The sequence below is a fragment of the Hypanus sabinus genome, chromosome 4, assembly GCF_030144855.1.
Source record: "Hypanus sabinus isolate sHypSab1 chromosome 4, sHypSab1.hap1, whole genome shotgun sequence".
Lineage (NCBI taxonomy): Eukaryota > Metazoa > Chordata > Chondrichthyes > Myliobatiformes > Dasyatidae > Hypanus > Hypanus sabinus.
This window is the reverse complement of record NC_082709.1, coordinates 146,552,450-146,575,848: the sequence shown is the minus strand read 5'-3', so window position 1 is coordinate 146,575,848 and position 23,399 is coordinate 146,552,450. Positions and strand designations below refer to the sequence as shown.

General features: G+C 42.4%; 1 protein-coding gene across 5 annotated transcripts in view; it reads left to right on the top strand.

The window, feature by feature from the left end:
- Positions 1–23,399, top strand: part of dcaf6 (ddb1 and cul4 associated factor 6) — a 169,413-nt gene that overhangs the window by 68,532 nt on the left and 77,482 nt on the right. For 4 of the 5 annotated variants that reach the window (XM_059968302.1, XM_059968300.1, XM_059968301.1 and 1 more), the window contains one exon: positions 22,581–22,640. The exons of the other annotated variant lie outside the window; for it this stretch is intronic. In XM_059968302.1, the coding sequence (XP_059824285.1) occupies positions 22,581–22,640 (60 nt within the window). The remainder of the gene's footprint in view (positions 1–22,580; positions 22,641–23,399) is intronic. 5 annotated transcript variants of the gene reach the window in all.

Sequence of the window (23,399 nt, the reverse complement as noted above, 5' to 3'; positions counted from 1 at the left end):
TTTACACAGAGCAAAATGTAAAAAAATACAAATCTCTGAGTTATTATGGACCTTTTCCCTCAAGAGTGATTTTCAACATTCAATCCAGCATTCACGTTGTTCATGTAATATGGAATTTTATTGTCACCAAGTTATATATTGTTCCCAGATTTCTGTAACCTAATTACACTCTAAGACTCTAATGTGTAGGTTACATCTGATTTGTTTTCAGTTTACTAGTCAAGTGCTGTTGAGGGATGTAATCTGTACTTATTCACAGAATAGAATGTATTTTTAGTTAAATGAGTACAAATGCTTTATATGTGCCTTTAATGATGTACATCCTATTCAGTCATGTATCGATATAACAGCTGTCCAATTTGGAAATGATTAAAATCTGTATTTTCAGTGTATTTAGTATATTTGTAAGTTGTCTACTAATTTATGCTTGTCTGAGGAAAATCTGTAGATTATATCTTTGAGAACATAAGCCAAGCAAACACTATATTGCAAGTTTCTTGTTGGTGATGAGGAGTTTCAGTTTTCAAATTCCAGGTTTAGTGTTGAGATTATATTGTAAATGATCTCTTCCATTAAGTCTTGGTCCATTTCATTCCATTACCAAATTGAGGCCTGTTTCAGGGTATGAACTTAATTTTCACTAACTACACCAACAGTACAGGGTAACATTGTTTACTCTCTGTAAAATTATTTAACATATTTCGGTAAAAGAACCCTGTAATTTGTAAATGTTAATTAAAAAAAAAGTTAATTCTTATTTCAAAGGCATCACAGCAAGACAACAATTTTATTCTAATACTCAAATTCCATTGTACTTAACCGTGTGAGTCACAACATAGCAGACTTTAAACTCCATAAGGATCACAACAAACTATCCCTGAGCCATGTGAGCTTTGTTGCAGCAGGTAGTGATCCAGATTCATTCTCATCCTGTGGTGCTTTCTGTATAGGGTCTGCACATTCTCCATGTAACCACATGGGTTTCTCCTGGATGCACTGGTTGCTCCACATATGCCAAAGACAGTGCAGCTAGATGATAGAGTAATCAGATAGTTGCTTCTGGGCATTAGAGAGACAAGTTGCGGGAAAGTAAGTGAGGAAGTTGGATTGATGAGATTGTTCTGAAAACCAGTGCAGACTCAATGTGCCAAATGGATGCCTCCTCTTCATAAGAAAACAATGAAATAAGTAAGGTTTTATAAATATTTGATTTTTTGAACATCATTTTACTGGTTTTAAGTAATTCGAATTGTTAACTTGTTAGATTTTAATTCTTGTTTCCTGAACTATCAACCAAGTTTGCTATAATAGTATAGTACTGCATGCCTTTTTATTTCAGGATAGCACTCATTCACCAGGTTAGGTTTCATTGGCCATCTTAGGTGGCAAAGAGCTGTCCCTTTGAACTGCTGTTGAAGAAATATGTATTTACTAGTAATTGGGGAACTTTAGCTTTCCTTCATTTACAATGAAGGATCAGCCCTATACTTCTGAATAGAAATGGTTTATATGAGAATATAATTTGAAGATACAGGTGAATTCCATACATTTTCAGCCTCTCTGTTCTGGATTGTGATAGTGAAGCATTGAGCAATTGTTGAAGAACCCTTAGTAAGCTGTTGTAATACCTCATGCACAAAGCTACTGCAGTGCATCACTATTTGATCACGATCTTATCAAATACAGAGCATGTTTGAGGAGCCAAGTTTTCTAATTCTGCTTCTAGCTTATGTGCTTGTGTCATCTGCTCATCGCACGATATTCATCCTCTGACCTGCTTTTCTAGGCACAATACTTATGTGGATGATCCTTTTGTTTCATGGCAATGACAGGATGATTTAGTGACAGTAATGCTGTTGAGTATCAAGGGAAAATAGTTAAATTCTTTCTTTTTGGCAATGGTCATTGCTTGTATGACAGAAATATTACTTGCCATCTATCATCCCAAGCCCTCGTGTTTTCTAGGTCTTGCTGCATGTGGGCATGGACTGCTTTATTATTTGAGGAGTTGCAAAAGGAACTGAACTCTGCTCAAACCCAGCATACATTCCTACTTGCATTGTGAATGGAGAAAGGTGCATTGATGAAGTAGCTGAAGATGGCTGGGCCTGACACAGCCTTAAGGAACAATGTATCGATGTGTGGGGCTGAGATGATTTGCTTTTAAACTGAAAATGAGCGAACGTTGGTGAGTAAGTGCACTTGGTAGCACATTTTCACAACTTTCATTGCTTTATGTCAATGTTCAGAAAAGCCCTCTTGATCATGGAGTGCTGTTCTATCAATAGGACAAAATATAGCTAGGGATGGTGAAGAAAGAACTGGGCTCTTCGATGAAAGTAAAGAATTAATAAACATGAATATTTACCTATATTGGGGCAGCTCTTCTACTTGCAACATGATCACAGAAGTAATTAAGCAGGATTTTGTAAGGTTACCTGAACTCTATGCTTCCTTGTCTCCATTCCCAATACTTGGGTCAATACCAGGTCCATCTGGTCATCTTTTTTATATATCATATGAAAGTGTCTCATACTGAGATCACATTGTAAGTGCATTCAATGGTCTGACATGTCAATTGGGGAATTGAAGTACTTGCTGTAACAGATGCTGATGGACAATTGGTGTGATGTTCCATGGTTTGAGTCTCATCACAAGCATATTTTAGGTTATCTAGTATCTTCCAAGTGCAAAGGAAGTGCCCTCATCATCCCTAGCAGGACTGCTTGCTGTTGTCCATTGTCTGTCACTTGAACAACTTATACTTGGGGATCCAAGCAACACACACAAAATGCTAGAGGAAGTCAGCAGGCCAGGCAGCAGCTATGGAAAAGAGTACAGTCGAAATTACGGGCCGAGATCCTTCCTCAGGTCAGGAGAACAAAAGGTGGATGGAGTGTGAAACACAGGGGTGATAGGTGAAACTGGGAGGCAGGGGAGGGGAAGGGTGAAGAAAAGAACTGAGAAATAGATTGGTGAAAGAGATACAGGGCTGAAGAAGGGGAAGTCCGATAGGAGAGGACAGAAGGCCATGAAAGAAAGAAAAGGAGGCAGGAGCACCTGAGGGAGGCGATGGACAGGCAAGGAGATGAGATGACAGTGGGAAAAGAGGATGGGGAATGGTGAAGGAGAGGGGGGCCTTTACCTGAAGTTTGAGATGGTGATTCCAGAACTGGATTATTGGATGAAAATTAGAATTTTTTTAATGTTAATAGACCAAGCTGTAAGGTTAGTAATGAAGTATTTGATTCCAGGATTGCACTTTTGTCAAAATCTATTCAGCCCCTCTTAGTTAGAATTTATTGTGAAACTCTGCATTTCAATGCTGAATATTAATCTCAATAAGCATTATCTACTGAGGTCTCCAGCACAAGTCCTGAACTTGTTTGTTGATTTATACCGAAGAATGTGCCTGCTATGCCTGTGTCAATTTGCATTCTATTTCTTTATTAATTTAAATATAAATGAATATTTAAATTAATAAAGAGCATAGACAGGGTAAATGCAAGCAGGCTTTTTCCATTGAGGTTAAGTGAGACTAGAACTAGAGGTCATGAGTTAAGTATGAAAAGGTGAAATGTTTAAAGGGAACATAATGGGATGGTACTTCACTCAGAGGGGTGGTGAGAGTGGAACGAACTGCCAGTGCAAATGGTGGATGCAGGTTTGATTTCAACATTTAACAGAAATTGGAATAGGATTTCAAATGAAAGGGAGGGTGTTTTTTCTGACTCTAAATTAGAAGTATTTTAAATTGCATTTGGGGTAATTGCAGTCTGTTAGACTTTAATTTTAGAATTGATTTAATAGCATTTGAAAGTTGCCAGATATCTTGAAGATTCGGAGTTTTTGTTTGGAGAAATTTAACAACAGGAAAGCTGTGAGATGTGGCATGTAGCTAGAGCCGTCTATGGTCTCCTATGTAATGGTAGTATATCAGTGAAGGTCCTGCAACTGCACAGCTTCTTGTCATTTAGGATTGGGGCAGTTCCGTGCAGCAAATTCAAATCAACAGATCTGGAAGCAGTTATCTGTGAATGTGGGTGGCTCTCCTTTAAATTCTCACCCATTGATGTTTGTTGTAGTTTAATAATATTGAATGATTTGGTAGGTCATTTCAAAGTCAACCATATTTCTTTAGGCCTGGATTGATGTATAAACCAGATTAGGGGAGAGGATAAAAATATTCTTCCTGTGAGGACGATGAGGTTTTATCACAGTCTGGCAGTTCTGAAATTTAAGAGAAAGTAAGGAATACAATTGTTATTATTAATATTTATTTCTATTATATTTACTTAAGTGAATATGAACTACTTTTGACCATTGAAGTAAAAAGCTGAGCGGTTTTCCTTTTCCGTTACCACAGTAATTTTTTCCAGGATTGACAATTCTTGCAAAATTTTGCAAAGTAGGTTGAGTTTTTATCAGCTTTGTATATCACTGTAGATACCTGAAGTGTAGGGACACACAGGGGGAAGTGTATATTTAGCATCAGTTCTTTAAAAGAAATCATCTCATCAGGAAATACAAGGTCTTGTGGTAAACCATTTCAATAACTGGAGCAAGAATTTGAAATTCAGATGTTATATTCATTGCAGGTGGGTGAGATGTCTGTTCTTTTTGTTTGCATTATCTGGGCTCCCCATCTGCTTATTGTTGTGCTACCTTGGTGATAACATTACATTAGGAATGTCTTAAGAATTATTTGGCTTACATTGAGCATTATTAGTCATCCCTCTGACATGGTTAAAATCCATACTGCCAGGCTACTTTTCTGAACTCGATTGCAAGAATTCAACATTCCCTCTAATCTTTTTTTTTTACAGCTACATGGACCAATCATTGCTCTCAACAGGAAGTTTTACACAGCTTGAAAACTGTGCAGTACTTTAAATGCTTTTTTGTAATATGTGTACTATGACTATTTAGAATGAAAATTGAAAAGTCACATACTTTTCATTTTATTTATTAATTGAGGGGTATAATAAAATAGAGTACAACAAAGAAAACCTTTCACATTTTGTAAACTTTTTCTAGTTGCATCCAATTACAGCTGAATGGCAACAAAGACTATGTACAGGAGCATTTCAGTTTGTGCATTCGTGCAGCCTAGGGGAATCATTGTGCAAGATGTAGCTGTGGATGCTGAGCACGTCTATCCTTTTGGTCTTTGGCTTCCCCTTGGTCTTGTAGTTCTTCAAGCTTTGCCTTATGAACTTCAGGCTTAGAATTTTCGTGCAGACTTTGTTCAGATACTGACTCTGTACAACATGTACTACACAACAATGGAAGTCTCCACATATGTCAAACATGTATTGCATAATGACTCATGGCTAATAATCATCTTGAGGAGACTAATAAGCTTTTCCACAAAGGTCTAGATTCAATATCTCAACCTGAAACATTTACTTATACCTTTCCTTCCCTTAGATTCTGCTTGACTTTGGATTCTTCTATCATTTTGTTGTTGTTTTTATTTGGCAGCATCTTTCACCACTTTTTTGATATTTCCTTGTCATACATTGCATCTGTGCTCGGCTGCTGTGGTTGGAAAGTGCCCTGTTGTGAAGAAAAGGAAAGTAGACAGGAGTGTTTTCCCCTCACAGCATTGCAGAAGTCAGTATGATAAAAGGGGTCAGGTTTTTCCTGGAAATATGACATTCACCTTGAGGAAATCTTTCTTGAGATCTGTTGATATGGTGAAAATATTTTCTGTTACTGACGAGCTCTTGGTTTTTCATGACACTCCACATGAATGCAGTCAATGATTGCAATCTTCATGGAAAACAAAAGTGCTGGCAAGTCCCAATGCCCAAGATCTCACCTGAAGTGCTACTGAAATGAAAGAATGCAATGCTTGGGTAATCTCTGTGGTGCTGTGGTGGGCAGGAGATTGGGACACATGGCAGTGATGTGTTGCAGCTGTTTGGAAAGATCCTATGATGATGGTAACCATCGACGAGAAAGAGCATTGCAACTGCGCCACGGCAGTTATAGTGTGGAGCTTTGATCTTCAATTTATGACAGTCAAAACTGAATGTTACATGAATAATAGAATTATCAGATGTATTCCTGATGCAGGAAATTCATAACGTGCAGTAATGTAAATTACATAAGGAAGTGTTGGGTCCTGTTAATTCAATGATGGCTAATTGGATCTACTCTATTGAAACCCAGTAATATATGAATACCACCTGAAACGTAGGCATTACACAGTCCTATTTCTCAGTATCTGCAGCTGCAATTCTCTTTATCATTTGTATACTGTGTAGCTTCACTGCAATCCCAGCATTTATTTCCCTTGAAGAGTAAAGACAAAAGGGCAATGGTAGAGGCAGCTGCTACTTTGAATTGCTGCAGTCCTTCAGGCAAACTGTCGCTTTGTATTAAAAGGGTAAAAGTTAGACATTGTTGATGAAGGAGCAGCATACATTTCTGTCAGGATGTGATTTGGTGGTGGTGGTGTTCTCATATGCCTGCATTGGCCTAACCATTGTTGCTGGCATAGAATGTAACTGTGGTGCCCTGCTGGAGAGCATGAATATTTAGGATGGTTGATGACTACTCAATCAAGTGGGCAGCTTTGTTCTGGATTATATGTATATTTTTGAGTGTTATTGAAATTCTATTTATCCAGGCATATGGAAAGTATTGCAAGACACTTGCATCTTGCAGCTGATTTTTTTTCTTTGGCAGGAGGTGAGTCACCAGCTGGAGAAAGCTTTTCTACTAATGGGGTGCAACTAGTTAATTTTCTAGTCAATGTTGATTCCAGCATTTTGATAATGTAAGTTTACCAATGGAAATACTATGAATTTCAGATGTAAATGTTTGGATACACTTGTTCAGGATGATGATTGGCTGGCACTTCTAAGGCCATGCTTCCAATAAAATATAGTCTGCTTCATTTTTTGAAGGATTGTGAATTAAACTGAATATTATACAATCATAAAAGAACATCCCCACTTATGACCGGACACCATCCATGATACAAATGAAAGTGGTTACACCATAACACAACTGGAAATAAGTCCTGCAGTGAAATCCTGGGGCTGAATTAGCTAGCCTCCAGCAGCCGAGGCTTGTCTTTGGTATCCTTAATGTTAATTATAGATCACTTGCTTCTCGGCCTTTTGGTTAAGATCAAGTGTAGCATCCTTGGGACACGCGATGATTGGAAGGCGGAGAAGGTTTTGCGCTGACGCAGGGGTGGATCCTAAAGCTGATTGGCCCCAATTCTAACACCCCTTTCCAGCGACGACGACGACGACAGCAGTGAACAGGATGGCTGAAGATAATAGCACATCGGCCCGAGGCCCAGGCATCAAGAATGCTGTCCGGCTGACAGTGCAACACCAGAGTGAGGCCAACGGCTTCACGAGAGTGACCTTCATCCAGAAGGTCTTGATGGACTGCTGTGGATTTACAATCGACAACATCTACTGCGTCCAGGACTTTGCTGGGTTCTTCAACGTCACCTTCCGACGACCCGCAGGGTGGCAGAAGTTGCTCCAGCAATTCCAGGAGAAAGGGAGAGAGGCGTCGCTGTTGCTGCTACAAGCACAGCCCCTCCTTGCTGCCACCCAGCAGGAATGGACTGTCACCATGCACATGTTCAACCCGTACGTGTCGGTGGCCGACGTCCTTGCATTTTTCGCTCAGTATGTGGAGAGCGTAGGAGCTTGTCTGGACGTGAAGGACAGCCTGGGGTATTGGACCAGCAAACAGTAGGTCAAGGTGAAGCTGAGAGTGGATTCTAACGGCTGCGTCATCCACCCCCCCCCCCCCACCCCTTGGTCTTCGCCATCGGAGGGAACCGAGGCTACATGGTCTACGCCGGGCAACCAAGGGTGTGCCGCAACTGCGGCAAGGCGGGGCATGTTGCAGCCCAGTGCAGGGCGGTCATCTGCAGGAACTGTAAGGTGGAGGGCCACCTCACCAAGGACTTCACACAGGCCAAGTCCTGCAATCTCTGCGGACAGGGCAGCCACCTGTACAAGGCCTGTCCAAGACGTGCCGGCACCTATGCACAGGCGATCAGGGGAGGTGCAGACACTGGAAGGGCCCCGGCAGGATCGGATGTACCCGCCACCCCTGCAGAGGCGGCGCCCGAAGCAACGGAGGATGCCAGCAGAGGAGAAGGCTCAGCCACCCCGAGGGCCCCCACCCCCTTGCAGACCCTCCAGGACCCGCCACAGGAAAAGGAGGAGGAGTCCATGGAGGAGGGGAGAGCCGAGGGGGAGGAAGGCTAGAGCATTGTGGGCAAACGAAAGAAGGCCCAAAAAGCTCCGGCCAAATGACAGAGGGCGGAATGGAAGGAGCACGTGAAGAGAAGGGCAGGGGACCACGCAGCCTCCGGTAACCTGTCCACGTCAGACGAGGAAGGAGTTGGGGGAGGCCAGCAGCAGTCCCAGCAGAGGAAGCGGTGGACAAAGCCAGTGGAGAGGAGGAGAGGGAGTGGGGAAAGTCTGCTGGCCACCCCCCAAGCACAAACACAGGAGGCGGAGACCACCAGAGACCCCCAGCTCCGGGAACCTGGGAGCAGAGCCACGTATGGCACCTCGCAGCCTGAAGGGGCAGCAGGCCCCCAGGCACAGAACAGGAATTATCACACCGTGGGGAGGATAATCTGCAGTTCCTGAGCCCACAGAAAGTGAAGGACTTCACAAAGGCCGTGGGCATGAAGGCTCAGGACTGCAAAGGTAAGGACAGTGTGCTTCTGAAATAAAGAACTTTAATGGCGGACATTTCACTGGCATCTCTTAATGTGCGCAGTTTGAAGAGTACTGGGCAATGCGTCAGCACGCTCGGTACTTGGACTCGGTAAAGGCCGACGTGACCTTCCTCCAGGAGTGCGGACTGCCACACCTCCGCAATTATGGACCTGGGGTTTGTCGGTGTGGTCGGGGGGCAACGACTGTCGTGCTTCCGGCCTGGGGTTTCTGCTATGGGGAGGCAACTTCTCAATCACCCAAGTGAAAGAGGTGGTTGCGGGGCGCCTCCTGGTAGCAGACATCAAATACCAGGGCACTCTGCTCCGGCTGATCAACGTGTATGCCTCCCTCATGCAGAGCCAGCGGCTGGCTGTCCGCGAGCAGCTCCCACCGCTGCTGGTGACGTCCCGGCCGGTCGTTCTGGCCGGAGACTTCAACTCCATTGATGCGGCAGTGCCGACGGCAGGCTGGACGGTACCTCCAGACTCCTGATGGAAACGGTGAAGACAGCCAAGCTGCGCGACGCCTTTGGCGCCCCCACAGGTGGAGCTCAGCCGCAAGCCACCCGGACACGATCGGACGGCTCAGCCCGTTCCCGGATCAACTTCCTCGTCCTGTCAGAGTCCCTCACGGTCAGAACCACCGACATCACGCTTCTCTGACCACTGCCTTCTGCGAGCCACCTGTCACCAACGGGAGGACTGGAAGGCAGGTAGGGGGACTTGGAAGCTGAACGTTAAGCTGCTGACCCCAGAGAACTTCGAGGAACTAGAGAAGGAGCACACAGGTTGGAGAACCTGGAAAGCCTCCTTTGATTCCCCGGTTCACTGGTGGGAAGCCATCAAGGAGAACGTCAAGAGGTTCTTCATCCGCAAGGGTATCCAGAAAGCAAAGCAGGGGCAGAGGGAACTGCGTAAACTCCAGACAGAGTTGCAGTAACTCCTCCTCCTGCAGTCGAGGGGGGTGGATGTCAGGAAGGAACTGCGGGAGGTGAAGGGCCGGCAGGCCCAGCACTTTGCCACCGAGTCCTCCAAGATCATCTTCCAATCAAGGGTCCAAACCATGGAGCAGGACGAGACGTGCTCACGATTCTTCTTCCAAAAGGTGCACAGGGGGAGTTCTGTGATCCACAACCTTAAGGAAGAGGACGGCTCAGTCGCGTCATCGCAGGCAGACATACTGAGGATCTGCAGGTCCTTCTATGCCAGTCTGTACGGAGAAAAGGCCACAGACACCACAGCCTCCCGCAACTTCCTGTCGTCTATCACGCAGGTCTTCGACGACGGCAAGCGGGAGAGTCTGGAGCAGCCGCTGACCCTGGACGGGCTGACTGACTCCGTCCATTCCTTTGAGTCGGGTAGGACTCTCGGAGGCGACGGGAGAGTCTGGAGCAGCCGCTGACCCTGGACGGGCTGACTGGCTCCGTCCGTTCCTTTGAGTCGGGTAGGACTCCCGGAAGCGACGGCTTACCGGTCGGGTTGTATTCAGCTCTGTGGAACCGGATGGGCCCCGACCTGCTGGAAGTGTACAATGCTACGCTCCTGGCAGGATGCATGTCAGAATCCATGAGGAAAGGCATCATCACCCTCATCTACAAGCAGAAGGGGGAGAGGGAAGACATTAGAAATTGGAGGCCCATCTCACTCCTGAATATGGTCTACAAGATCCTGTCCAAGGCTATCGCCAACAGGGTCAAGTCTGCACTGGAGCAGGTGATCCACCCGGACCAAACCTGTGCTGTACCAGGCAGGAAGATTTCAGACAGCCTCGCGCTGCTGAGGGACACCATTGCCTATGTGCAGGACAGGGCGGTGGACGCCTGCCTGGTCAGCTTGGACCAGGAGAAAGCCTTCAACAGGGTATCGCACAGCACATGGCGGATGTACTCTCCAAAATGGGATTTGGGGAGGGAATCTGGAATTGGATCAAACTGCTCTACACGGACATCTGTAGCGCAATCCAGGGCAATGGGTGGGAAACAGACAGCTTCCCCATCAGGTCTGGTGTCAGGCAGGGCTGCCCTCTCTCCCCTGTCTTGTTCGTGTGCTGCATAGAACCCTTTGCCGAAGCCATCAGGAGAGATGAGGGCATAAGAGGGGTGACTCTGCCAGGCAGCGGAGGGACCCAAGTCAAAACCTCCCTGTACATGGATGACGTCACTGTCTTCTGCTCTGATCCAAGGTCAGTTCGCAGGCTGATCAGCATCTGCAAACAGTTTGAGCAGGCGTCAGGGGCCAGGGTCAACCGCACGAAGAGCGAAGCCATGCTCTTCGGCAACGGCCCAACAGATCCAGCGTCCCCTTCACCATGAAGTCTGATCACGTGAAGGTGTTAGGGATCTGGTTCGGAGTGGCCGAGGCGTGCACCAACAACTGGCAGGAGCTGACTGCCAAGGTCAAACAGAAACTGGGACTGTGGGGAGGGCGCTCCCTATCGATAGCGGGCAAGAACCTGGTCATCAGGTGTGAGGTGCTCTCAGGGCTGCTGTACTTGACGCAGGTGTGGCCAGTCCTCCGCTCCTTCAGCTCGGAAATCACCCGGGCCGTCTTCAGATTCGTCTGGGGATCCAAGATGGAGCAGGTCAGACGGACCACCATGCACAAGTCCCTGGACAACGGGGGCAGAAATGTCCCCAATGTCACCCTCACCCTGATGGCCAGCTTTGTGTGTGGCTGCATCAGGTTGTGTGTGGATCCCAGGTACGTGGGCACCAAGAACCACTATGTGCCCAGGTTCTACCTGTCGCCCTGGCTACGAAGGATGGGTCTGGCCTCTTTCCCGCGCAACACCCCTGTCAGCTGGTCATTGCTGCCATACCTGTCCTTCGTAGAGAAGTTCTTTCAGGTCAACGCCTTTGACCACAGGGCCATCAGGCAATGGTCAGCACGTAAGGTCTTGCAGGCAATGCAGGAGAAGGACGTGATTGACACAGTGGGGTGGTTCCTTGAGCAGACCATCCAGTTCATCTGGCAAAATGCCTCATCATCAGACCTCACCAAAAGGCACCAAGACCTTGCCTGGCTGGCGGTGAGAAAGGCCCTCCCAGTCCAATCCCTCTTGTACGCCTGGAACGTCGTACACACCCCTCTGTCCACGGGAGGACTGCAGTGAGGAGGAGTCGGTAACCCACCTCTTTGCACACTGTGGGTTCGCAGAGAAGGTGTGGAGGAGGATGGAAGGGACAGTGTCGAGGTTCACCCCCAGCAGCTGCGTAACAGAGGACTCTCTGATCTATGGGCTGTTCCCAGGGATGCACACCGAGACCAACATCCGGTGCGGCTGGTTGATCATCAACTCGGTGAAAGATGCTCTTTGGTCGGCTCGAAACTTGACGGTCTACCAGCACGTGGAGATGTCCGTGGGGGAATGCTGCCGACTGGCACATTCTCGGCTGCAGGAGTACGTGCTGAGAGACGCACTCAAACTTGGTGCAGCCACCGCAAGGGCCCAGTGAGGAAGGACCACAGTCTAGGGTTTTTCTCCTGGGGGAGTTGAGGGTAGAGGGAGCCGGGTGTATACCCCTAGGAATAACAGAGTGCCACGTGGGTGGTGAAAAGTGTGAAAATGTAAAGATAGTAATGGAAACCGTTGTAAAGGATTGAAAGTCATTGAATGGTTTATTGTATATAATTTTATTTTGAATAAAGTATATTTTGTTTAATAAAAAAAAATTACAGATCACTGCTACGAATCCCAGACAAATCACATGGGATCCACAGTGGGATTGAAACTCGGGGTTAAATAGGACTGAAAGTTGGCTTGGTCACAGAAGACGGATGGTAATAGTACTGGGATGTTTTATTGACTGAGGTTCTTTAGTCAGTGACGTTATGCAAGAAAAAGTGCTGGGATCTCTCTGTAATGTGTTAATGGTGTAGAAGAAAATGGAGGTGGTCTGATCAATAAGTCTACAGATAATCTGGTAACCTGTGGAGTTGTGGATAGTGAGGAAGGTTGTCAAAGGATACAGCAGGATATAGATCAGCTGTAATTTGGAAAAATAACAGTTGGGGATAAATCTAGACAAATGTAAGATGTTTTACTTTGGATGATAAAATGTAAGAGGAATGTATGCAGTAAATAGCAGGAGCCTGAGGAACATTGATGTACTGAGGGATGTTGGGGTGCAAATCTGTAATTCACTGATGGTAGCAAAGCAACTGGATAGTGGGCTAAAGAAGGCATATGACACGCTTTTGTCTGTTGGGGCATTGACTGTATTAGTTGGGATAATATTGTATAAAACTTTGGTTAGGTCACACCTGGAGCATTATATGTCAATGTGGTTACATATTACAAGAAAGATATGGAAGTTTTGAAGAGGGTGCAGAAGAAGTTCACCAAGATGTTGATGGAAATGTACTAGTTATAAGGAGGAGTTAGACAATCTGTATTCTTTTCTCTGGAGTGTTAAGAGCTTGGGGTGTAACCTGGATAGAAGTGTATGAAATTGTGAGAAGATAGTTAAAAAGGATGGTTTTTATCACAGGGTGGAAATATCATATAGCAGAAGGAATAGCTTTAAGCTAAGTTTAAGAATTTGGAAGGTAGTTGTGCTGACATGGAAGACAGTAGAAGTAGATAAGACTGCAACATTTAAGAGGTGTTTCGTCAGACACATGAACAGGCAAGAAACATGGGTATATAGACCATATACAGGTAGATGAAGTTAGTTTAATTTAGCCTTATGGTTGGTGTAGAGATGAGAACATAGGAAATAGGAGCAGGAGTAGGCCGTCTGGTTTATTAGCCTGCACTGCCATTCAGTAAGAATGGCCGTGTACTCAATTCCACTTACCTGCCTTTTCTCCATAACCCATAATTCCCATGCTATGCAAAAGTCTTTCTGTGCCTCTACTTCTTCCCTATGCAGAGAATTCCACAGATTTCCTACTCACTGGGAAAAGCAATTTCTCCTCATCTCCATTATAAATTTATTCCCCACTAGTTTTTGTTGTACTTGCCAGTGGAAGCAATTTTCCTGCCTCTATCTTACCTATCCTTTTCATAATGTTATATATTTCTATAAGAGCCTCTCTCATTCTTCTGAATTCCAGCAAATATAGCCCAGGCAACTCAATATCCCCTCATAGACTAACCCCTCATTTCTGGAATCAATCTGGTGAACCCCTCTTCACCACTTCCAATGCCAATATATCTCTTCTCAAGTAAGGAGGTCAGGAAGGCACACAGTATTCCAGGTGTGGCCTCACTAGTACCCTGTACAGCTGCAGTATAACCTTCCTTCTCTTAAATGGAGTCCCTCAAGCATTCCAAAGATGTAAGGATTAGGGTTAATAAAGTTGTGGCCATGCTATGTTGGCACAAGAAGTATGGCGACACTTGTGGGGTGCCGTTAGCACATCCACGGACTGTGTTAGTTGTTGAGGCAAACACATTGCATTGTATGTTTTGCTGTTTTGATACATATGATAAATAAAGCTAATCTTTAAATTTCTTCTTTCTAATAGTACACTGCAATCTTTCGCCATTTAAATAAAAATCTGATTTTCCATCTTTTTCTTTCAAAGTGGATGACCTCATATTTATCAACATTGTACTCTATCTGCCAGACCCTTGCCCATTCACTTAAACTATGCCGCTCTGCAGGCTTTTCACATCCTCTCCATCATTTGCATTTCCAATTAGTTTAGTATCATCAGCAAACTAGATATGCTACACTCTTCCAAATCTGTAATGTATATTGCGAACAGTATCAAGGTCCAGTGCCAACCCCTGTGGCACTTCACTCACCACTGACTGCCAACCAAAGAAACACCCATTTATCTCAACTCTCTGCTTTCTATTGGTTAATTTATGCTCTATCCATACTAAGAGAAAAAAAACACTACATGCACCCTTATTATACTGATGTCTTTTATGTGGCACCTGATCAAATGCCTTCTGGAAATCCAAGAATACAGTATTAACTTGTTCTCCTCTATCCACTGTGCTCATTATATCCTCAAAGAACTCCAGTAAGTTTGTCAAACATAACATGCCCTTCATGAATATGTGCTGTGTCTGCCTGATGGAACTACTACTGTGTAGATGTCTATTTCTTCCTTAATGATGGCTTCAACATTTTCCCGACTGTAGATGCTAACTGCATATAGTTACCAGCCTTCTAAACAGTTTGTGACCTTCACTATCTTTCTCTCTGCTGAGATCTGTCCAGCATTCAGAGAATTTTGGTAAGTTATCATGTACAGTGGACTGAAGAGCATTTTCTTGTGCTGAACAATCCAACTTTGCTATCTCATTATATTCATCAAACAATTTTGGCATCGAAACATACTTCAATTTAAAGTAAAATTCACAAATGCATTAATATATTTAATGGTTGTTTAAAAGCAGTTTAAGATAGAATGTTCTGACAAATTAGCAAAATTGATATCATTAGAGTAGCAGGAGTATGCATTACAAATGTTTCAATTATTTAAAGTTGCCTTTTGAAGTCATTGTTAATGGTTTCAGTGGCTTTACGTATTTCATCCAGCAGTTTATGTAAAAGTCATGGGATCATTCTATGGGTTTAAAATAAACTAATAAACAATTTTAAACTAAAGCTCCATTTATTTTTATTAAAACATATATAATCTTTGTGATTTTTTTGTTACTAATGTGATACAGTATTGTGCACAAGTCTTGGGCACATATATAGAGAGAGGGTGCCTAAGACATTTTCACAGTACTGTATAAAAATCTATTTCTAACATACTACCTGAATTTCACACATGGTTTATTCCCATGTTATTTCCCGTTACTGATAATACAAATTATTTCCTTCTATTGAGCAATTTACTCAGACTACAGAATGGAATGTCACTAAGCAAAACTGTAATTTATTTTTAAGATGTTAATTACTAATGCATCTTTGCCAATTGATTGACAAGTAATTTATCCATAAATTGATTGTGCCCAATTTCTTCAAGATTCAGGATTCAAGGAGAACAAAATAATTGTTTACTCCTTATTAAACAATTTCTGGAAATCCAAGATTAAGGCCACTGTGCTCATTATATGCTCAATATATAAGTAAGGGTGCCATGGTAGCATAGTGGTTATCGTGATGCTATTACAGCTTGAGGTATCGGAAATTGAAGTTCAATTTTGTCTCTAAGAAATTTGTATGTCCTTCCCATGAGCACATGGACTTCCTCTGGCTGATCAGATTTCCTCCCACATTCCAAAGACCTACTGGTTAGTAGGATAATTGGTCATTGTAAATTGTCCTTTGATTAGGCTGGAGTTTAATTGGTGAGTAGTGTGGCCTGTGACCAAGTGGTTAAAGCGTCAGTCTAGTGATCTGAAGGTTGCTGGTTCGAGCTTCAGCTGAGGCAGTGTGTGTGGTGAACTACATATACCTGTCTGGACACGCCCCCTGCTGACTGCTCCTGTGGCCCCTCCCACTGACAGTGGCTCCTTCCACAGACCCCAGTATAAAGGCGATTGAGGCCTGAGCCCGGCCCTCAGTCTCCAGGATGTAGTATGGTGGTCAACTACTGCTTGTTCTTTCTTCCAGTCAATAAAAGCCGATATCTCGCCTTCACGTCTCAGAGAGAGTTATTGATGGTGCATCAGTGTGTTGTCCTTGAGCAAGGCACTTAACCACACATTGCTCAATGACAACACCGGTGCCAAGCTGTATGGGTCCTAATGCCCTTCACTTGGACAACATCGGTGGCATGGAGAGGGGAGACTTGCAGCATGGGCAACTGCCAGTCTTCCATACAACCTTGACCACGCCTCAGTCATCATCGAAAATCGAGGGACAGCCGAAGAGAGAGAATAGACGAGTAGCAGGGTGGTGCGGCTTGTTGTCCAGAAGGATCTGTTCTGTACTATATCTATAAATAAATAAAAAGATAGCTTATATTACATAGATTGTATGTCTATAAAGTGCACTAGACACAAGAGTCTCTGTACATAAGGTGACTCTGACAGGAAGTTATGGTGGTGGTAGGTGTGGTGGGGTGGGTTAGTGATGCAGGTGTTGATCAGCCTTACTGCTTTGGGGAAGTAGTAAATGTTTCTGAGTCATGTGGTCCTGCTTCTTCCCCTTTGCCATCCGACTCCTAAATGGACATTGACTCTTTGGACACTAGCTCTATTTTTTTTAATATACATTATTTTGTTTTTGCATGTTTATAAAAATCTGTTCAATATACATAATCTAGCAGAGAAAAATAAATAATTTTTTTGAAATTTATTATGTATTGCATTGAACTGCTGCTACTAAGTTAATAGATTTCACATCACATGCTGGTGATAATAAACCTGATTCTGATGTGAGTGTTTCTAGCCTTGTTCCTAATGTAGGTGAGGCAAACAGTTCATGAGTGGGGTGGGTGGGATTTTTCATGATATTGCTGCCACCTTTCTGTTTATGTCCTTGATGGTGGGTAGACTAGTGCCGGTGATATATTGGGCAGTTTTAGAGCTTTCCTGTTTGTTGCAGTCCAGTTTCTGTATCAAGCAGTGATGCAGCATGTTAGGATGCTCACTACTGCACATCTGTAGAAGGTTGTGAATATTGATTGATGTGTATGGTCCAGATGTCTTCAGCCTCCTCAGAATGTAGAGGCGGTGGTGAGCTTTCATGATTGTGTAAAATTTATTTAGGGACAATGAGAAATTGTACAAGATGTGCTGGGATCAATGTCCTAGGGAGATTGTTTGCTAGTGCTGTTGGGGAGGCTTTAAACTAATATAGCAGTGGGATGGGAACCCACATAGAAAAGAGGGAAGTGATAGATAGATAGATACTTTATTCATCCCCAAGGGGAAATTCAACATTTTTCCAGTGTCCCATACACTTATTGTAGCAAAACTAATTACATACAGTATTTAACTCAGTATAAATATGATATGCATCTAAAATCACCCTCCCAAAAAGCATTAATAAATAGCTTTTAAAAAGTGCTTAAATAGTTTACTAAAGTGCATTGAGTGGTAACTTAAGCTCAGTCCTAACCCCGGCACTTTAACATGTCTTGCCCCTGGTGGTTGAATTGTAGAGCTGAATGGCATTGGGGAGTAATGATCTCTTCATCCTGTCTGAGGAGCATTGCATTGACAGCAACCTGCCACTGAAACTGCTTCTCTGTCTCTGGATGGTGCTGTGCAGAGGATGTTCAGGGTTTTCCATGATTGACCGTAGCCTACTCAGCGCCCTCCGTTCTGCTACCGATGTCATACTCTCCAGTTCTGGACTAAAGCTAGAGTTAGTGAAGAAAAAAAGAGTAGAGTGCATAAAAGTAAAAAGCAAAAATCGCATAGGTCACTAGATTCTGAAAGGACAATGAGTATAAGGGCACTTTATCTAAATGCCCATAGTATTAGAAACAAGGTTAGTGAACTTGTTGCACAGATCAGTACCAAGGCGCATGATTTAGTGGCCATTACAGAAGCCTGGTTGCAAGATGGAGATGACTGGAATTAAATATCCAAGGGTTTCAGGTAATACGGAAAGATAGGCAGGAAGGCACAGGAGGTGGGGTGGCGCTCTTGATTCGAGATGAGGTCAGGGTGATTGTGAGAGACGATGTAAGATCTACGGAGCAGAATATTGAGTCCATCTGGGTGGAGATTAAGAAAAGTAAAGGGAAAAAAATCATTGGTGGGTCTTGTCTATAGGCCACCTAATTAAAATATTGCAGTGGCAGAGGCGATTAACCATGGAATTACTGAGGCTTGTAAAAACGGACCGGCAGTTGTCAAGGGGGATTTTAACTTCCACAGAGATTGGGTGAATCAGGTTGGCCAAGGAAGTCTTGAGGAGGACTTCATGGAATGTATCCGTGATGGCTTTCTTAAGCAGCATGTTAGTGAACCTACAAGGGAAAATACCATCTTAGATCTAGTCCTGTGCAATGAGACAGGTAAGATTAATGATCTTGTAGTCTGGGATCCTCTTGGAAAGAGTAATTACAGTATGATTGAATTTCGCATTTAGATGGAGGATGATAGATGGAGTTAGATCTATTTAGAGGAGTTGGCCAATGTGGATTGGGAGTACAGACTGTGTGCTAGGACAGTTGAGGAACAGTGGAATACTTTCAAAGAGATTTTTCACAATGCTGAACAAAAGTATATTCAAGTCAAAAGTAAGGACAGTAAGTGTGGGGAGAGCCAGCCTTGGATAACTAAGGAAGTAAAAGATAGTATCAAATTAAAAGCTCATGTGTACAAAGTCGCAAAGAGTAGTTGGAGACTGGAGGATTGGGAAAACTTTAAAAAGCAACAGAGAACAACTAAACAAGAAATAAGGAAAGGGAAGATAAAGTATGTAAGTAAATTAGCACAAAATATAAAAACAGATAGCAGAAGTTTTTATAAATATATAAAGTGGAAGAGGGTGGCTAAAGTCAATGTAGGTCCCTTGGAAGACAAGAAGTGGAGATTGATATTGGGTGATAAGGAAATGGCTGAGGCATTGAACGACTATTTTGTGTCGGTCTTCCCGGTGGAGGAGTCGTCTAATATGTCAAAGAAGGATGTTATGGACAAAATGGGAGGTGAGGACCTCGATAAAATCACTGTCACTAAAGAGATAGTGATGAGCGAACTAGAGGGCCTGAAGGTAGAAAAGTCCCCTGTGATGGGATGCATGCCACGGTACTGAAGGAATTGGCGGAGGTTATAGTAGACATGGTAATCATTTAACAAATCTCTCTAGACTCTGGGCAGGTCCCGGCAGATTGGAAGACGCAAATGTCACACCACTTTTTAAAAAGTATGTAGGCAAAAGACAGGCGACTGTAGGCCAGTTAGCTTAATGTCTGTAGTTGGGAAAATGCTTGAAGCTGTCATTAAGGAAGAAATAACAAAACATTTAGAAAAGAGTGATTCCATTAGTGAATCCATGTAGCATGGATTCAGAAAGGGCAGGTCCTGTTTGACAAACTTACTGGAGTTCTTTAAGGACATAATGAGTGCAGTGGATAGAGGGGAACAGGTGGATGTTGTATACTTGGATTTCCAGAAGGCGTTCGATAAGGCGCTGCACAAAAGACTTATAAATAAGATACGAATGCATGGAGTCGGAGGAAGTGTATCGGCATGGATAGTGGATTGGTTAACTGATAGAAGGCAGTGAATTGGTATAAATGGGTGTTTCTCCGGTTGGCAGTCAGTGGTGAGTGGGGTGCCGCAGGGGTCGGCGCTGGGGCCACAGCTGTTTACATTGATGATTTGGAAGAGGGGACTGAGTGTAGTGTAGCAAAGTTTGCTGATCGCACTAAACTGAGTGGAAAAACAAATTGTACAGAAGATGTGGAGAGTCTGCAGAGGGATATAGATAGGTTAAGTGAGTGGGCCAAGATCTGGCAGATGGAATACAATGTTTGTAAATACGAGATCATCCACTTTGGAAGGAATAATAGAAGAGCAGATTATTATTTAAATGGTGAAAGACTGCAACATGCTGTTGTGCAGAGGGACTTGGGAATGCTTATTCAAGAATTGCAAAAAGTTGGCTTGCAGGTATAACAGGTTATTAAGAAGGCAAACGGAATGTTGGCCTTAATTGCTAGAGGGTTTAAATTCAAGAGCAGGGAGGTTGTGCTGCAACTATACAGGGTACTGGTGAGGCCGCACCTGGAGTACTGTGTGCAGTTCTGGTCTCCATACTTGAGGAAGGATATACTGGCTTTGGAGGCAATGCAGAGGAGGTTCACAAGCTTGATTCTAGGGATGAAGGGGTTAAACTATGAGGAGAGATTGAGTCGCCTGGGACTCTCTGGAGTTCAGAAGAATGAGAGGGGGTCTTATAGAAACACACAAAATTTTGAAAGCAATAGATAAAATAGAAGTAGGAAAGTTGTTTCCATTGGTAGGTGAGACTAGAACTAGGGGACATTGCCTCAAGATTACGGGGAGAAGATTTAGGACAGAGACGAGGAGAAACTGTTTTTCCCAGAATCTATGGAATTCTCTGCCTAGGGAAGCAGTTGAGGCTTTCTCACTAAATATATTTAAGAAACAGTTAGATAAGTTTTTACATACTAAGGGAATTAAGGGTTATGGGGAAAAGGCAGGTAGGTGGAACTGAGCTTATGAATAGATCAGCCATGATCTTATTGAATGGCGGGGCAGGCTCGATGGGCCAGATGGTCTACTCCTGCTCCTATTTCTTTCTTGTGTTATGTTCCTATGTTATGTGCGCTCCCAGGACTTTGAATCTGCGTGCTGTTTTCACAGCTGTGCCACCGATGTATGGAGGGTTTAAGTAGCACAAGTTCTCTTTATGGGATGATGGGGAATGACAAGGGCACTTATCGGTAACTAGGGAGTTTAAAATAAAAAGGCCAGCAAGCCAGCAGATAGGAATAGATAGACTGAGCAGGAGCAAGCAAATCACAACAAAATCATTGGGGAGTACTGTAGGGTGAAATAAGATTGCCAACAACATGAGTTTTTCTGATCATTGTAAGAGTTGAGGACTGTAAGCAATCAGGAGTTTAGTGTGGTGAATGGGGATTATATTCTGATTTTATCAACAATTAAAAGTGAAGGTGATCAGGGTAGTTCTGTTTAAAATGCGAATTAGTTGAGGGAATATCAATAATTTTCTTCCTGCATACACAGGTTGGACTTGGCAGCTCTGGCCTTCAGTTGAGTTTCTTAAGCTGTGGAACTTTAAATTCAAATCGTTGACAAAAATCTGAGAATAAGTCTTATTTAAGTATTATAATTAACAACACTATTCTGTAGAAAGATTTATTTGGTCATCTTAAGATCAGTTACAATGAAGCTGGTAAGTATATTTGCAGCAGGTTGGCGACATATTTACCAATTTTATCAAATTTATCTTCACCCTTCTCTTGTCTGTTATGTTTCCCCATATAATGTAGGTAGAAAATAATTTCACTTCAATACTGGTTATGAAATTTTTAAAAAATTTGTATACTTTAAACTTATAACATTCCTATAATTTTAAATACTGGGAAATTATGTAATAAAAGACTGCTGTGAATTTTTTTATAAACAAACTCTGATAACTAGTTCCCATCTCCTAAACAGTCATCACATAACTCTGTCTGGTATTCAACTGATGACATCCATGATGAGCGTATGCAAATAGCAGTTAACTAGGATATTTTACCCTAGTATTTAATTTGTAAAAATGGTTTTCATTATTAGGAAAATCAGGTAAAGGAGGACCCTTTCAGTCACTCTGTATTACTCGGTAGCTTACTATATTTCAAAAGTTGAGAGTAATTTGAATTGATTCTTGATGACAAACGAAAGTTTAACAAAAGTACATGGTAGATTTGATTGTGCGTTGAGAGGTTACAGAGGACGAGAAAGTAAAAGTAGTGGTGACAGAGTTTTCAGACGCTTTGGTTCTAAACTCTCAGACCTTTCCCTAAAATGTAATTTTCTTCATTTTCTTAGAAATTAAACAATACCTTCCATTACCTTGAATGAATGGCCCAATTTTTTTAATGTGAGCATAGATATGGAACAAAAGAAAAGCTCACTTTCTTTCTTTCATGAACTCAGTAACACCAAAGCTATTGTTCATTAACATATAGTGTGTGGTTAAATACTAAAGATTCGATATAAAGGCAGTATATATATCAGGCAGTTAAACCTTCTTCAAATTAATGATTCTGTTAAAACAGAAATTCATATTGCCTTCATTTTAACATAAATTGTGTCTTTTAAATCTGAGAAGAAAATTACCGTATGTTGTTATTTCAATTTATATTCGTTATCTCACAGCATAAACCCAAACTTATCCCTTTTTACAAAACTGAATTTAAAGATGAACTATTCATAGCATAATGGCCTTTTTTTGAGATTGCAATTAACAAAAGTACAATTTAATTTTGAAGTTAAATTTAATTTTTGTTTCAGATTCCCCTTCTTCTGTGGTAAACAAACAACTTGGATCCATGTCACTTGATGAGCAAAAGGGTGCGTTCAGCAAGAGATATGTGAATTAACACATATTTCTTCATTAATTCCTTTGTGATTTCATCTGTTGTCTCAGAATTTTGTCTCATTTTTTACTTTGCCATGATGTCTTGGTTTCAGGGTGGCAAGCTACTGTTACTCTGATCTATTTTATTTGAGCATTTAATAAATTCCCCTTCCTGTTGTTTTGATTATTACCTGCTGTGAAAATAACTGAATACCTTCAATAGTACTAGGTTTTTAAATTAGATTTAAATTTCAAAATTCTCTTTAAAAGTTAAAAAAATATTCTAACGAAGTATGTATTCCTAATTTTGCATCCATTTTCACTAATGTTTCTTGTAAGATAACCCAAATACAGTAAACTAATCTAATATTAGCTTCCTTATGGGCCTTAACTGTGTACTCTAATGTAATTTTGCCAATCCCACTCAATATTTAGAGAACAAAATTCATGAAAAAGCAGTTTTCCTCTTTCTTTAATAGAAACAAATATTTCCCAACCCAGAACAAGAGTAGTTTATTAGTAAAATTACTTTTTGGTAAGAACTGTTTTATATTTAATATATTTTACAATACTTACAAAATTGGTTTAATTGTAAAAGAGAACTATTATTGTGCATTTATACATTATAACACCTTTAGTTCAAAGATAACTTCCAGTGCACCTCATGGAAAGATGATCTGACAAAAATGTTCCTACTAAAATTAGGAGAATAGACTGAAATTTTTAAGCACTGCTTTTTAAAGGAGCTAAAA